This window comes from Nomascus leucogenys, chromosome 3 (genome assembly GCF_006542625.1).
Source record: "Nomascus leucogenys isolate Asia chromosome 3, Asia_NLE_v1, whole genome shotgun sequence".
Lineage (NCBI taxonomy): Eukaryota > Metazoa > Chordata > Mammalia > Primates > Hylobatidae > Nomascus > Nomascus leucogenys.
The window spans coordinates 95232050-95246610 of record NC_044383.1 but is presented as its reverse complement, the minus strand read 5'-3'; the positions used below and the strand labels follow the sequence as shown (position 1 = coordinate 95246610).

The window sequence follows — 14561 nt, the reverse complement described above, 5'->3', positions numbered from 1 at the left end:
ACAAGAAGGAGAAGCCATCTCCCCAGGAGGATGGTGAGGGGCACCCCAGGAGAGCTGTGCACCAGGTGCTCAGGGAAAGTGGTTGGGCAGGACGTGTGAAGAGTTCTCCAAGGAGGTAAATCCATAGAATGCCTCATGTGCCTGAACATAAAAGGTGATTAAGGCCACTGGGGATGAGTTTGGGGTTGAAATACTAATAACACAAAACTTAAAAAGTAAGGCAATTATTAATGCCAGGGAAAACAAAAAGTGGTGCAGGAAAGGAGAATTTATCATTAATTCAAGTCTCAGCTATGAACAGGGTTTATGTAATCACAGTCAGAGAAAACAGATCTAACCAAAGTTATATCTATATGGGAGTAATAGTGGGGATAGAAAAGGTGAACGCATTGTGATAAGAGGCAAAAAGACAGAAACTAAATCTTCATCTTCCTTAGAAGTCATTAGATAATCCTCAAGCTCATAAGTCAGAAAGCAGCAAGACAGTGTGGCATTGGGAAGTCTGGATGTAAATCCTAAAAGGATGTGTCAAAAGAGCTTAAAGTGAAAGCCACTGAGGAACAATGAAGAATAAGGGGACAGGAGACCACTGGATTTTTGTTAGTTTTTTTGTAATAAATCTTTGAATACATATATTTATATGTAAATGTTAATAGAAAGACTACATATAAATATATATGATTTTTATATATGTATAAGATATATAGCTTTAATATAAATTATACATATAATTATAAATTATACATATAATTTTTGTATATGTAATTGTTAAGAAAATAATACATATGTATAACTAAGAAAGCAAAATTATTGTGAAATATTGCTTACCAAGTTATTATATATTTTAAAAATTACTCTTTACTATCAAACTATAGGTAAATTATAGAAGTATTTCATTAGATATTACCCATTACATTTGAACAATATAAAAGAATCTGCTTTTATATTAAATTATTAGTCTATTTATGTGTACATGATAATTGTCATAGCATATATAAGCACTGATTCCAAGTGTTTTTGGCCAATTTCATTTCACAACATAATATAAATTACTGGTGGTTATACAAAGTACTCACCAGCTCTAGTGGACTAAGACGTGCGCCAGAGATAGGCCTGGAATCAGATGACTCAAAACTGGATGCATGGAGGCTAGCATAAAAGATGGTGCAAAGTGTTAGTTTGTGAAGAATTATTTCTTTATTTATAGTATATATTAGTTAACTCTAGCTAAAAAACACGTAAAAGGATGCAATGCATAAACCTTGAGGAAAAACATTTTTTAACATTATTGTACTTAAAACAGTTTATTAACAAGTCTTTTGATTACTTTTAGGAAGTTTAAAAAATACTGAATAATGAAAAGAAGTGTACAGAGGAATTTTTTAAAAAGCTTTGTTCATATCACTTTATAAAGCCGGTATGGGACAACCGCTAGTAACCATTTCATTCCAAAGTAACTTCCTGAACCAATGTTTGTAATTACTTTTAGGAATCTCGAACGAAAGTCAAACTTAAAAAGACAACTACCTTGAAAATCAATCAATGTAATCTATCACACCACAAGCTAAAGAAGATACAGAAAATACAAGCTAAAGAGGATACATATCAGCAGATACAGAAAAAGCATTTGGCAAAATCCAACACTCATTCATAATAAAAATTCTTAGCAAACTAGGAATAGAAGAAAACTTCTAAGAATATCTACAAGAAACCTACAGCTAACATATTTTATGGTAAGAAAGAGTTTTCCCACTAAGATGAGGAAGAAGGCAAGGATGTCCCCTCTTACTACTGCTTTTCAGTATCATACAGAACATCACAGCTAATGCAATAAGACAAGAAAAAGAAATTAAAAGCATACAGATTGGGAAGGAAGAAATAACTCTTTGCAGATAACAGGATTATCTATGTAGAAAATCCTAAAGAACTGACAAAAAGCTCCTGGAACTAATAAGTGATTATAGTAGGGTTGCAAGATACAAGGTTGGAAACTGAAATGAAAACACATTATCATTTATATTAGCACTCCAAAAACTAAATACTTAGTTATCAATCTAACAAGATATGGATAAAATCTAGATGAGGAAAGCTACAAAACTCAGTGAAAGAAATCAAAAAACTAAATAAATGAAGAGATCTTCCATTTTCATGGCTAGGAAGACTCAATATTGTCAATATGTCAGTTCTTCCCAACTTGATCTATAGATTCAATGCAATCTCAGTCAAAATCCTGGCAAGTTGTTTTGTAGATATTGACAAACTGATTCTAAAGTTTCTATGGAGAGACAAAAGACCCAGACTAGCCAACACAATGTTGAACAAGAAGAACAAATTAAAAGGGCTGACACTTCCTGACTTTAAGACATATTATAAAGCTACAATAATAAAGACAGTATAGTACTGGTGAAAGAATAGACAAATAGATCAATGGAACAGAAGAGAGGGCCCAGAACTAGACTGACATAAATACAGTCAACTGATCTTTGACAAAGGAGTAAAGGCAATACAATGGAGAAAACATAGCTTTTTCAAAAAATGGTGCTGGGCTCTTTCACGGAGGTGGAGGCTCAGTGTATTCAAGATCCACCTTCACTCATAATCCATTGCCATGGCTGAGGAATACACTGCTGCTGGAGGTGCAGTGGATGTTAATACTGCTTTAAAAGAGGTGCTGAAGACCACTCTCATCCAGGACAGCCTAGCACAAGGAATTTGAGAAGCTGTTAAAGCCTCAGACAAGAGCCAAGCCCATCTTTGTGGCTTTCATCTAACTGTGATGAGCCTGTGTATGTCAAATTGATGGAGGCCCTTTGAGCTGAACACCAAATCAACCTAATTAAGGCTGATGACAAGAAACTAGGGTAATGGGTAGGTCTCTGTAAAATGGACAGGGAGGGAAACCCCATAAAATGGTTGGTTGCAGTTGTGTGGTAGGACTATGGAAGAAATCTCAAGCCAAGGATGTTATCAAAGAGTACGTCAAATGCAAGAAATTAACAAGTAAATCTTTGGCTCATATTCCTAGAAAAAACAAAACCGGGCTGGGACAACTGGACATCTACCATCTACATGCAAAAAAAAAAAAAAAAAAACCTAACACCCTTTACAAAAATTAACTCAAAATGGATCACAGACCTAAATGTAAAACACAAAACTATAAAATCCCTAAAATATAACATAGGAAAAAGTCTAGAAAACCTTGGGTATTGCGATGACTTTTAATATACAACACCAAAAGCAAGCTCCATGAAAGAAAGAATTGATAAGCTTGACTTCATTAAAATTAAAAATTTTCTGCTCTGCAAAAGACACCATCAAGAGAAGAAGAAGAAAAGCCGCAGAGCAGGAGAAAACATTTGCAAAAGACACGTAAGATAATGAATTGTTATCCAAAATACACAAATAATTCTTAAAATTCAACAACACAAACAACCCATTTAAAAAATGGGCCACAGACCTTAATAGACACCTGACCAAAGAAGACATACATACGTAAAATAAGTATATCAAAAAATGCTCCACATCATATGTCCAGGGAAAGTAACTTAAAACAATGAGATACCACTACACACTTATTAGAATGGCCAAAATCTAGAACACTGACAATGTCAATGCTGGCAAGGATGTGGAGGAACAGGATCTCTCATTCATTGCTGGTGAGAATGCAAAATGATACAGCCCCTTTGGAAGACAGCTTGGCAGTTTCTTACAAAGCTAAACACAATCTTCCCATATGATCCAGCAATCATGCTCCTTGGTATTTACCCAAAGGAATTGAAAACTTGGCCGGGCGAGGTGGCTCACGCCTGTAATCCCAGCACTTTGGGAAGCGGAGGCGGGGGGATCATGAGGTCAGGAGATCAAGATCATCCTGGCAAACATGGTGAAACCCCATCTCTAGTAAAAATACAAAAAAAAAAATTAGCTGGGCGTGGTGGTGGGTGCCTGTAGTCCCAGCTACTTAGGAGGCTGAGGTAAGAGAATGGCATGAACCCGGGAGGCAGAGCTTGCAGTGAGCTGAGATCGCGCCACTGCACTCCAGCCTGGGCAACAGAGCAAGACTCTGTCTCAAAAAAAAAAAAAAAAGAAAGAAAGAAGGAAAACTTATGTCCACACAGAAACTTACACATGGATGTTTATGGCAGCTTTATTTGTAATTGCCAAAACACGGAAGCAAATGAGATGTCCTTCAGTAGGTGAATGGATAAATTGTGGTACATCCAGACAATGGAATATTATTCAGCATTAAAAAGAAATGAGCTATTCAAGCCATGAGAAATCACGGAGGAAACTTAAACACATATTACTAAGTCAAAGAAGCCAATCTGAAAAGGTGACATACTGTATATTCCAACTATATGACATTCTGGCAAAGGCAAAATCGTGGAGACAGTAAAAAGATCAGTGGTTGCTAGGGGATGAGGGAAGGAAGTGAAAAATAAGCAGAGTGAAGAATTTGTAGGGCAGTGAAACTACTCTGTATAATACTATAATAGTGGTTACATGTCATCAGAAATTTGTCCAAACACATAAAATGTACAACACCCAGAGTGAATGCCAATGTGAACTACAGGCTTTGAGTGATAATGGTGTGTCAAAGTATGTTCGTCGATGGTAACCAATGTACCACTCTGGTGGGGGATGGTGATAATGAGATGCTGCTGATGTGTTGTGGTAGGGGGCACATGGGAAATCTCTGTACCTTCCACTCAATTTTGCTGTGAACTTAACACTGTTCTAAAAAATAAGTCTATTTTTAAAAGCTATCCATAAGTAGAATTAGGTACTTATGGTACCAGGTATAACCTGGTGCTTAAATACCTGAATGAACACGAATGTGAAATGCCATATACCTGAAGGAGGAAGGAGGTCTGTTTTCTGATGTTCTTGAGGATGCAGGTCCGAATAGTTTTCTTTGGGCTTCCTGTGGTGTAAATGGTCTTTGGGTTCTAACTGTTCTTAATGCATTTCGTGCTTCACTTATGATTTCTGCACTGGTCTTCTGCTTGGACACTGAAGGTCGATAAAATGGATCCAGTTTTCCTAACATTTTATCATTTGGAGACAGCATCTTTCCTTTGAAAGTAAAATATTCTTCAGATAGACACCACACCCTGCAAATACATGATACAAAAACCATCAACTATTTTTGTCCAGGACTTTATAAAAATGAATGCTTAAGCCTATCCATATACTAAATCATTCCTCTATATTAAGCTTTTAAAAATCTGAATGAATTTTCAATTAAAAATCCACCAAGCAGTTAGAAGGTTAGGATCTGAGAACAGCTCTCAAAAATGTAGAGAGGAAAATTTCCTCAAAAATGTAGAGAGGAAAATTTCCTCAAAAATACACAACTGAGGAAAAAGATGTGCAGGGAAGAAAACCAGGATGAAAGCTAAACCCAGAGAGAAAGACTAATCATGAAAGAAGACAGAATAGGAAGAGCGAATCATCTCATGGTCTTCAGCCTACAAAAAACACTGAGGGTTCTGTTAAAATGTTTACAGTTTCCTTTTCTTCCCCACTGCCCTCCACACTAGTGATACTATAAGGTGACATTTTAGACAGAAATGTTATATTTCTAAAGGACACTTGATTTTGCAACAAACCTCAGAGAATGGTTCAGCCCCACATTTGTCCATAATATAACTGAATGAATTCATTCAACTCACCTATAATTTGAGGTAATGACCTAAGTAAATAAATATCAAATATCAGTACCAACTGATCCTTTCCCAAAACCCCTTTCTGAAAGAGTTAAAGTCATTACAAGGGCCATGAGAATGCAGATCCTTCTCAAATGTTGGTGTGTTGCATGGAGACAAATCTAAACTTTAAAATAGGACAGATTTTAAAAATGTAATTCTAATGAGTACATGGCATTAGGTGTTTATTTCTTAAAAAAAAACTCAAACCCTATAAAATGTCATATCTCTAGAGAGACAGAGATCTATGTGAATTTTTCACCTATTTCAGCTGCCCAATTTTAGAATCACTTCTGCAAAACAGAAAACTGCTTTGTGACATATGCCCCAGGAAACTAAAAAGCTTCCATTTCTGTAAGTAGAATCAACAGGTGATTTCTTAGACAAATAAAGATTTGCTATATTATGATTCTAAACGTTGTTACATAACAACAGACAACAAGAACATTTGTTTAGTTCTATGCAGGCCCCACCACAAGAGTTTCTGATGAAAACTATAAACAACATGCCATACTTTTCATATGGAAATGCCAGGTGTTGAGTTAAAACAGTAAAAAAATTACTCGGTAAGCAATACTATTTTAGGAATTTTTGATACAGGATTTTGAATTTAAGCACAGTCTCTACAATTATGTTCATTAATATAACTATCAAAAACGATGAGAGGCCTAGTACATTTTATTTCTAATACTTTTGAAATGATTGGCTTTTACTTTAAAATATTCAATGATAATTATTTAAAAGATGTACACAATTTTTTATATCTACATATACGTATATTATTTTGGGATGCACAATACAAATTCAGTCCCATAACATCTAACTTAAGCGGCCATGACAGGTTTGTTGGTCTGTTTCTAAAAGACCTGTTGCAGTAAGAAATTATGCCACTAAGTGAGAAGAGGTTTCTGTACAATAAGCAGGCTTCTTCCAGAGCCTAAATCAGGTTTGCCACCCCTTTGGCCTCACAAGGCACTAATAAGTCTAACAATGTCCAAAAGTAATCTGGCAAATCTAATAAAGATTAGAGAAAGTTCTGTGGGGAGTAATAATGGACTCTCACTCCTGACCTAAGGTTCTCTCGGGCTATCTTTGAGTTTGTATTAAAAACTATACTCTTTCAGAGAGTGATGAAGCAGGAACATTTGCTCAGGTCAAATTCTAAAAATCCTGTGAATTACCTGGGGGCATACAGGAATTTAGACTGACCAAATACTATACTGACAGAAACAATGTAGATACAGGGCTAAAAATATTTTTGTCTATAAAATTTTACCAAAAATTCTAACACAACTTTCTCTATCCTTCTTCTTTTTTTCACCAACTCTCACTTTAACAATTATATTGTGAGAAACTTGTACAATAATGTAAAATCTGCACAATATTATGATCATATATTAATATTCACTAAATCAATCATGGAAATATTTAATAATACATGTGAACTGACTTAGAAGAATTAAAAGTGGGGCTTTGGGGGGAGGATTTTTAAATTGATATTTGTTAAACTACAAATTATTATAGATGGCTTTTGCCAATTTGAAACATTAATCACTCAGGACCTGAAAGCTTATCTACTTAAAGTATACCTGAACCATAACACAATAGTCCTACAGAAATTCTAACTTTACAAAATTTTCCTGCCAAGTAGAGCAAATCCATTCAGCTAGTAGTATTGATTAACTGTTTCCTATGTGCAAAGCCTTCTGCTTAGATCTCTGGGAAACACAGAAGAGGAAACACAAAGATGAATAAAAGACAGTCTTCACTCTCAAGCAAGAAGAACCACTAATGTGAGATAAACATTTACTTTAACACCAAGCACTGTGCTAAGTACTCTTGACTGCATTATCTCAATTAACCCCACAACAATTTTGCAAGGTGGATAGAATCTTTTTAAAAATAATAACTGGAGATGAGTTCTCACTATGTTGTCCAGGCTGGTCTCAAACTCCTGGCTTCAAGCTATCCTCCCTGGCTTCTCAAAGTGCTGGGATTACAGGTGTGAGCCACCATGTAATCCATAGTTTGGACAGGGTCTTAAGCCAAAAAAAAAAAAAGCTATGATATATGCCCACAGATAATATTCAAACTCTTACCCACTAGATGGGTGGTAGGAGGTGGGGCACTTAGAGGCATTGGGGCTGCAACTATTAACCCACTCACATAGAGATGCCAACATTTTCCCAACAGGAGCAGCCTTCTTGGTATGTACCAGCTGGGTATTTACCCTGCTTACACTCAAATGATTTAAATACAAGGTAGAAACTGATGGCAGCAATAAAAAAATAGAGACAAATTATTTATGTGATCACAAAGGAAGAACAGATTTCTGATTGGGGGAAGACATCAGGTAGACTTCCTGGAAGAGGTGGTGCTTGAGGTAGGTTGTGAAAAAAGGGCTGAATTTGAGCAAGTGGCAGTGGCTAGCACTGGAGCTGGAGTAGAGAAGGAAGTTCCAACAAAGTCAGCAAGTGAGCCAATGCAAAGCATCAAAACATACAGGGTGTGTGTGGACAAGAGGGAACTCTGAAAATGGTGACTGGGGCTGAACCAACAAATTAAATGGCAAGAAATTAAAAGTTGATGAACAGATCAAATACAACATTTTGAGGGATGATGTGATCTGGCAGAGATGGGTAGGAAGGAAATGAGGGCAAAGATCAGAAGTAGTGAAATCAGACAGTTTTTATGTAATCACCCAGCTAACTCTCAAAGGTCATTTCCTCAAGGAAGCTTTCCTGGACATGCCTCTCCCACCCTGCTAGCCTGAGTTAAGTGCCCCTCCTCCAGACCCCACAAGGCCCCCAGCTGGTCTCTGCCACTCCCCCCTCCCACTGTGTTAGAATTGCCTGTGCATGTGGTGTTGGCCCGAGACTCTCCGCCCCAACCCTCCACGTGAGGCACAGCTGAAGGTCAACACTTACATAATCACTAGACTCCATTTTTAAATATAGACTTGAGCTAAGACATTTTCAGATGAAAGCTGCATAGTTTCTCTAACTGGAGATATTTGTTACAGTGAATTATGAAATCTGGACCTTATTTCAAATCTGATTCTTGATGTTATGTGGTCAGATGAGTTCAGATTTAGCCTCCTTTCCCTGTCTTGCCTTTATTTCAAGTTGCCTGGCACAGAGTAGGACTCAATGTTGTGATGAATGAGTGAAGTATGGAAAGCCTGAGATACAGGAGTCAAGGTGAAGCAGAGGTTAGAGGAGAGATGAAAACAAGTGAGGTGCACTGAGAACAGAATTAACCGGATTTGGCATCCATGATTCCAGGAAGAGGCCAGAAACAACACTGGGTATGCAAACCTAGGAGAGCCAGAGGGCAAGGGACCTTTTAAAAGAAACAGGAGGAGAAGCAGACTTCAAGAGGAAAGAAGACAGAGATTGAGTTCTGTCTTGCATCACACTATCCTGAGTGCATGGTATCCACAGGACCTCTAGAGAGTGAACACCACCAGCGATAGGAAATTTGAAAGTGAAGAACTTATTTTTCAACAAGATATTTCTTATTGGTCTGCGGGAAAGTTCAGAGTCATAATTTATAGAAGTTTATAACTAATTATAAAGACCTGTCTTTATCGTTGCTGCTAATAGCCACTGGAAACAGAGCCTTCTTGCTAAATGCAACACTGCACTACCAGGATGTCTGCAACAGGGGAAAAGCAGGCCAGCTTCACAGTCTTCCCTGCAAATCGAATACTCAGGATGCTTCCATAACTCTGAATCATTTTTGTATTAATATGAGCATCCAAAGAGGCAGTGGTTAAGTGCTTAGATGCTGGAGTAAGGGTTTAAATGTTGACAATTCACAGCCATATGATCTGAGGCAATGCCTCTAATATCTCTAAGCATCAGTTTCCTCATCTATAAAAGGTGGATAGTAATAATAATTGCCTCATAGGATTGTTTGAAGAATTAAATGATATAATACATGTAAAGTGCGTTAGCATGGTGCTTAAAAAATGTTAACATTTTTAAATATGGCCCTTAAAGATGTTAACAATTATTGCCCAAGTGCTACATGATAAAAAGATACAGCAAAATCATTTCCACGAATGAAAAACTGCATTTAAAAAAAGAAATTGCAAAAGAGAGAATGACGTTTGTTCAGTGTTTCTATACATAAGTTTTTTTTCATTATTATACTTTAAGTTCTAGGGCACATGTGCACAACGTACAGATTTGATACATAGGTATACATATGCCATGTTGGTTTGCTGCACCCATCAACTCGTCATTTACATTAGGTATTTCTCTTTTTAAACGGCGGGTGGTGGTAGTTGCCTTTATGAAAACAGATAATTTTTATTAAGCATTTTATTGAATATCAGCTATGCCAAATCAACATCAACAACTAACCAGAATCCCACAGATTAAGAAACCAGAATAAATATAATAAATAGTGTTTGCTTTCCAACCAAAGTATAATTATTACAAATCAGGATGGGACGTAAGATCTGTTGTGTTACTTGTGGGAATGGATCACAAAAGGCATTATGTATACACTCCATGATGTTAAATATTGTTACACATACATTTTTATTTATTGAGGCCCTGTTGCCTGGAAGTGCCCAGATATAAACTGTATGACTCTGGCCCGGTCACCGCCTGCCTAGACAAAGCCCCTTAGTCTACCACTCTCGTTCAACAAATATTACTGGGCTTCTTATTAAGCACCACGCACTTGGCTAAGTGTGACAGTACATAAATAAAGACAACCGCTCCGGACCCCTGACAGCATGCACAGGGCACTCATCGCCTCTCTACCCCATCCGAGGACACACAGGCGGACGACGGCAGGAGGGGTCCCCGGGGAGCCGCAGGGGACACCTCACCTCCCGCGCGGACAGCGGCTCCCCTACCCACGGCAGTGCCCGCTCCTTCACGGTCCCGTCCAGGGCAGAGCGCAGCAGCATCCTCACCCCGCCCGGCCACCCTCCCACTTCGTCTTGCCGCCAGCGTCTCCATGGTAACCGTACACAAACTACCTCCAGCCGCCGCCCCGACAGCCAGACTGCAGGGCCAGGCCGCTGCAGGGCGGGCGGAGCGGGCCAGGGAATGAGCTTGGCGAGGGCGCAGGGAAGGAGGCTTCCGACCTGACCCAAAGCACCTGTGATGAGCGCTGGAGATAGCAGCGGCTGCGAGGTTCAGCTCATCCTCCGACTCTCCCCGGGCCGCGGCCAGGGAAAAAGCGCTGGAGCGGGCGGGGTAGCCCCAGGGCGCAGCTCGGCCACTGGGCCTGCGCGGGTCCCGCCAACGCATGCGTAGAAGCTCCGAGGCGTGGCGACGGCGGGAGCGGGTGGGAGGAGCCTGGAGAGGGCTGGAGGCCGAGAGGTCAGAGCAGAGCAGGCGTCTTGGGCAGGTGTCAGCTGTTAGATTAGCAATTTGCCGAACCACGTTTGTTGCTCCCCTACCGGATCCCAGCACCTCTGTTAAATAACAACAGGCAGGACGGAAGCTTAATGCTTGCGGGTAAGAAGGATTTACTGGCTCAGGTTACGGCTCTGTATAACCCGGAGCCACTTGCTGAGCCTCTATTTCCTCCGATGTCAAGTGGCAGGAAATATTAATAATAGTACCTAGGTAGGTCTTGGGCTGTTATGAAGATTGCATGAGAAAATAGATGTAAAGCGCTATGCACGTGGCAATCAACGAATATTAAACTGTTGGCTGTTATTAAGCCCTTGCATTTGTAGAGCACTTCAGAGTTCGCTGAGTGTATGCACGTAATCGTACCTTCTGAGTCTGAGGTAGGCAGCCTGGTGTCCCCATCCACATGAGAGGAACTGGGGGCCAGAGGTGTAGTGAGCAGGAGAAGGAGATTCCAGTCTAGGTCCCCCATGGCCAATCCTTTTTTGTTCGTGCATCATCACAGTTGAACGGCAAAAAGCACTCCATTTATGTGTTTCTAGTTTAAATTCCCTTCTCTCCTATTAGAGCATTTAGCAACACTTTACAGTGTTAAATACAAGTGAGATCATAAGCACTCTCCATTCAGGTTTGCACCACGTTTTATAAATATGGGGATTTTCCAGCTGAAGTGCTATTTGTCATCAACATTGGGAAAATGCCACTTCCCTTGGTGCTAAGCATCTTGTAAAGATAATTAAATTGAAAATATTTTTGAGCACATACTATGTGTAAGGCATCGTGCCAGGTGGGAAATGATACTAAACTGAACTGAAGGAATGTAAATATTCTTCAAAATAAGAGGATTTCAAACATAACAGAAAATAAATACCTATTCGTTGATTGGATAATTTTAGGACCCGAAACAAAATATCTTGTGTTCTTCAGGATTAAAGTATTTTCCAGTGACTCAACATGACTTATATCAACAATTCGCATTTACTGGTCAGTGGACTCCACTGTGCAAATGGACTGTTGCCCGTTTTACATAAAACTATGTGTTTTGAATTCACAACTTGGGAGATGTGATACAATGCCACTTTATTTTGGTCTCTTGCTATCATTTTAAAATTTATTCAGTGCTGGTTATCTTGTCCTGTCCCTGGATGGAAAGAAAGTTGGGGGTAAAGCCCTGGATTTTTCTGCTCATTCTTAGATAACTGACAGTCTTGTTGTAACTAAATCTCAACCACAGCTTCATTTCAAAACTATAATGTTGGGTGCAAGATATAAACAAATGCATCAAACTTCAAAAAGTCTTCCTCCCCCATTCCAGCCTTGGGCTTAAGGTCTCTAGCTGGCCTTCCCTGAAGGGGTGCACTATGCTTAGGCTTGTCCCCCACCCCCACCTGCCCCCCTATTCACTAGAGGTTGTTTAAGGCCCAGCTTGGATCAAACTGGCAGTGAGGAGGAGGAGGAGGAGAAGGAAGGAGATGGAGCATTTCTTCCTGGAGTTGAGCAGCTTCAAGCTTGCTGTGCTGGCCTATGGTTAAAGCAGCTCATGTAGGTCTTTCCTGGTCCTTTGGAATCTCCCACTGATGGGGACCTCCCTCCTAGGGTCTCCTGAAAATCCTAAAAACTCAGGGTTTATTCCAGATTTCAGTGCCCAAGGGAAACCCCACACATCTGTTACCCTAGTGACTCTGAGAGCTCAGGCCTGTCTGGCTGCAGCCCCTTCCAGGCTACCATAGGAAGGAGCTTTAGCTTACCCAAGAGTGAGTCACGCTCCAGTTCTCTAGGCCACCTAACTACAGTCTCTGGCAGTCCCAGGCCCCTGGGGAAGCCCCTCCCGCTGGCTTGAGATGAAGGGCATAGCACCCCACACTCCTTTCTCCAAAGAAGTTTCCCCACACATCTTCCCTTTCCACTCTCTGACCCCTTATTTTTAGCCTCAGCCTGGGTGAGGGGCTGAGGGGGTCTTAGGTTTCTTTGTAACCTGCCCTATGGAGACGCTGCCTCACCTCACTTGGAACTGATGATTACATAATTACCGTCTCAGTGGAAACATCAGCCTAAAAACCTCTGGTACAGCCAATTACTAGCTGTGGTCTTGCACTCTAGGATCTTGGTCTAAAATAGACCATAAGCAAGCTACTGGAACCTGATGCTGCCCAACTCAGCTGGCCAGGAAATATCCGCCGGGCAAATTAGCACAATTGAAAAGAATGACATGGGCAGAATTAGAGGAAGCAGTTATTTGAAGCAATGAAGCTCCCCAGCTTACCTCACTGAAGGACACTATATGAGAAAATACTTAGGCTGTCACAGCAGTGGTGTATTATACTGACCTGGCTGTTTCTCCACGGTTTCCTGATGGCTATTTCACATCGGTTTTGTAAGTGGCATTGCTTTAGAAACAAAACTGTTGACGTGTTTCATATACTTTAGAGAGATTAAAGAGGAAGACAAAGTATTATAAATATCTGACATTTATAAAGCACTTTATAGTTTCCAAATTGCTTTTATTTGGAACACTTCTTTTGTCTAATTTGGAGTTTACAATAAGCCTGGAAAGTAGGTATCTCAATTTGAGACAGAAGAAAACTGAGGTTCAGGGAGGTGAAGTGATCAGCCCACAGGCACATAGCTAGTAAAAGGACCTTGAGATCTGGGGTTCTTGATGCCCAAGTTCAGTATGCCATAATGCTATTATTATACATGCATTTTGCCCGCAGCATGGAAAGGTACTTTCTAGGCTACTGAAGGTGTCAAGCTATGCTCTTTATTTCCTCCTCTCACTTATCCCAGAGTATTTGCTGCATGGGGCTACAGGGATCAAGAGGAACTGAAGAATCTTTGCATTCACTTGAAAATGCCTTCTGAATTTCTGGATTTTGAATTAAAGCAAGAATTATATAGGCAGGAGATTGGGTAATGATACAATCTTATGCAGTCTCAGATGCAAAAATTGTAACAGAATGATGAACTCATAGACGCTTTTTATCCACAGACTCTACTAGTAGATTTTACAGTTTATATCACAGTTTCTATCACATACACCTCTTATTTAATATCTATAGCTCATCCTAATTTACCTATTAGATATACTCTTGAAAAGATACAGGTTAAATAAATACTTCTTTAATGTTCACAATTCCCCCCACTCCCCCCGCCAACCCAGTGATTTTTATGACTACAACTGAGCTGTGACTCACAGGGGGAAAAAATACTTCTGGCATGGAATGAAAATTGCCAATTTAGAATTCTAATATTCACTTCAAGACACTTTCTGCTTTTGTCAATATAGAATCTTGGTGCTTTAATTATATATATCACACAATATAGTGTGAGGAGTTCATCAAATTGACAGCCTATGCAATCTTTGCATACAAATTTAAAGGCACAAATACATTAAAATGCAACTTGCTGGAAATTTACAATTCAATGAAAATTAACTAACTTCATGGAACTGGATAGACATGAGACTGTGGAA

General features: G+C 39.5%; 1 protein-coding gene and 1 pseudogene across 6 annotated transcripts in view; one reads left to right on the top strand and one right to left on the bottom strand.

The window, feature by feature from the left end:
• ARMC2 (armadillo repeat containing 2) overlaps window positions 1-10962 on the bottom strand; it is a 132839-nt gene extending 121877 nt beyond the window's left edge. For 2 of the 6 annotated variants that reach the window (XM_030809535.1, XM_030809537.1), the window contains exons 1-2: window positions 4854-5157; window positions 1077-1149 (exon numbers count right to left, since the gene is read on the bottom strand). In XM_030809535.1, the coding sequence (XP_030665395.1) occupies window positions 1077-1149; window positions 4854-5140 (360 nt within the window). In that variant the 5' untranslated portion in view covers window positions 5141-5157. Of the gene's footprint in view, window positions 1-1076; window positions 1150-4853; window positions 5158-10815 lie in introns of those variants that run through there. The other 4 variants (XM_030809536.1, XM_003255541.3, XM_012505900.2 and 1 more) reach the window with 4 other exon arrangements.
• LOC115832157 lies at window positions 2609-3053 on the top strand (annotated as a pseudogene).
• Window positions 10963-14561: the final 3599 nt, after the last annotated feature.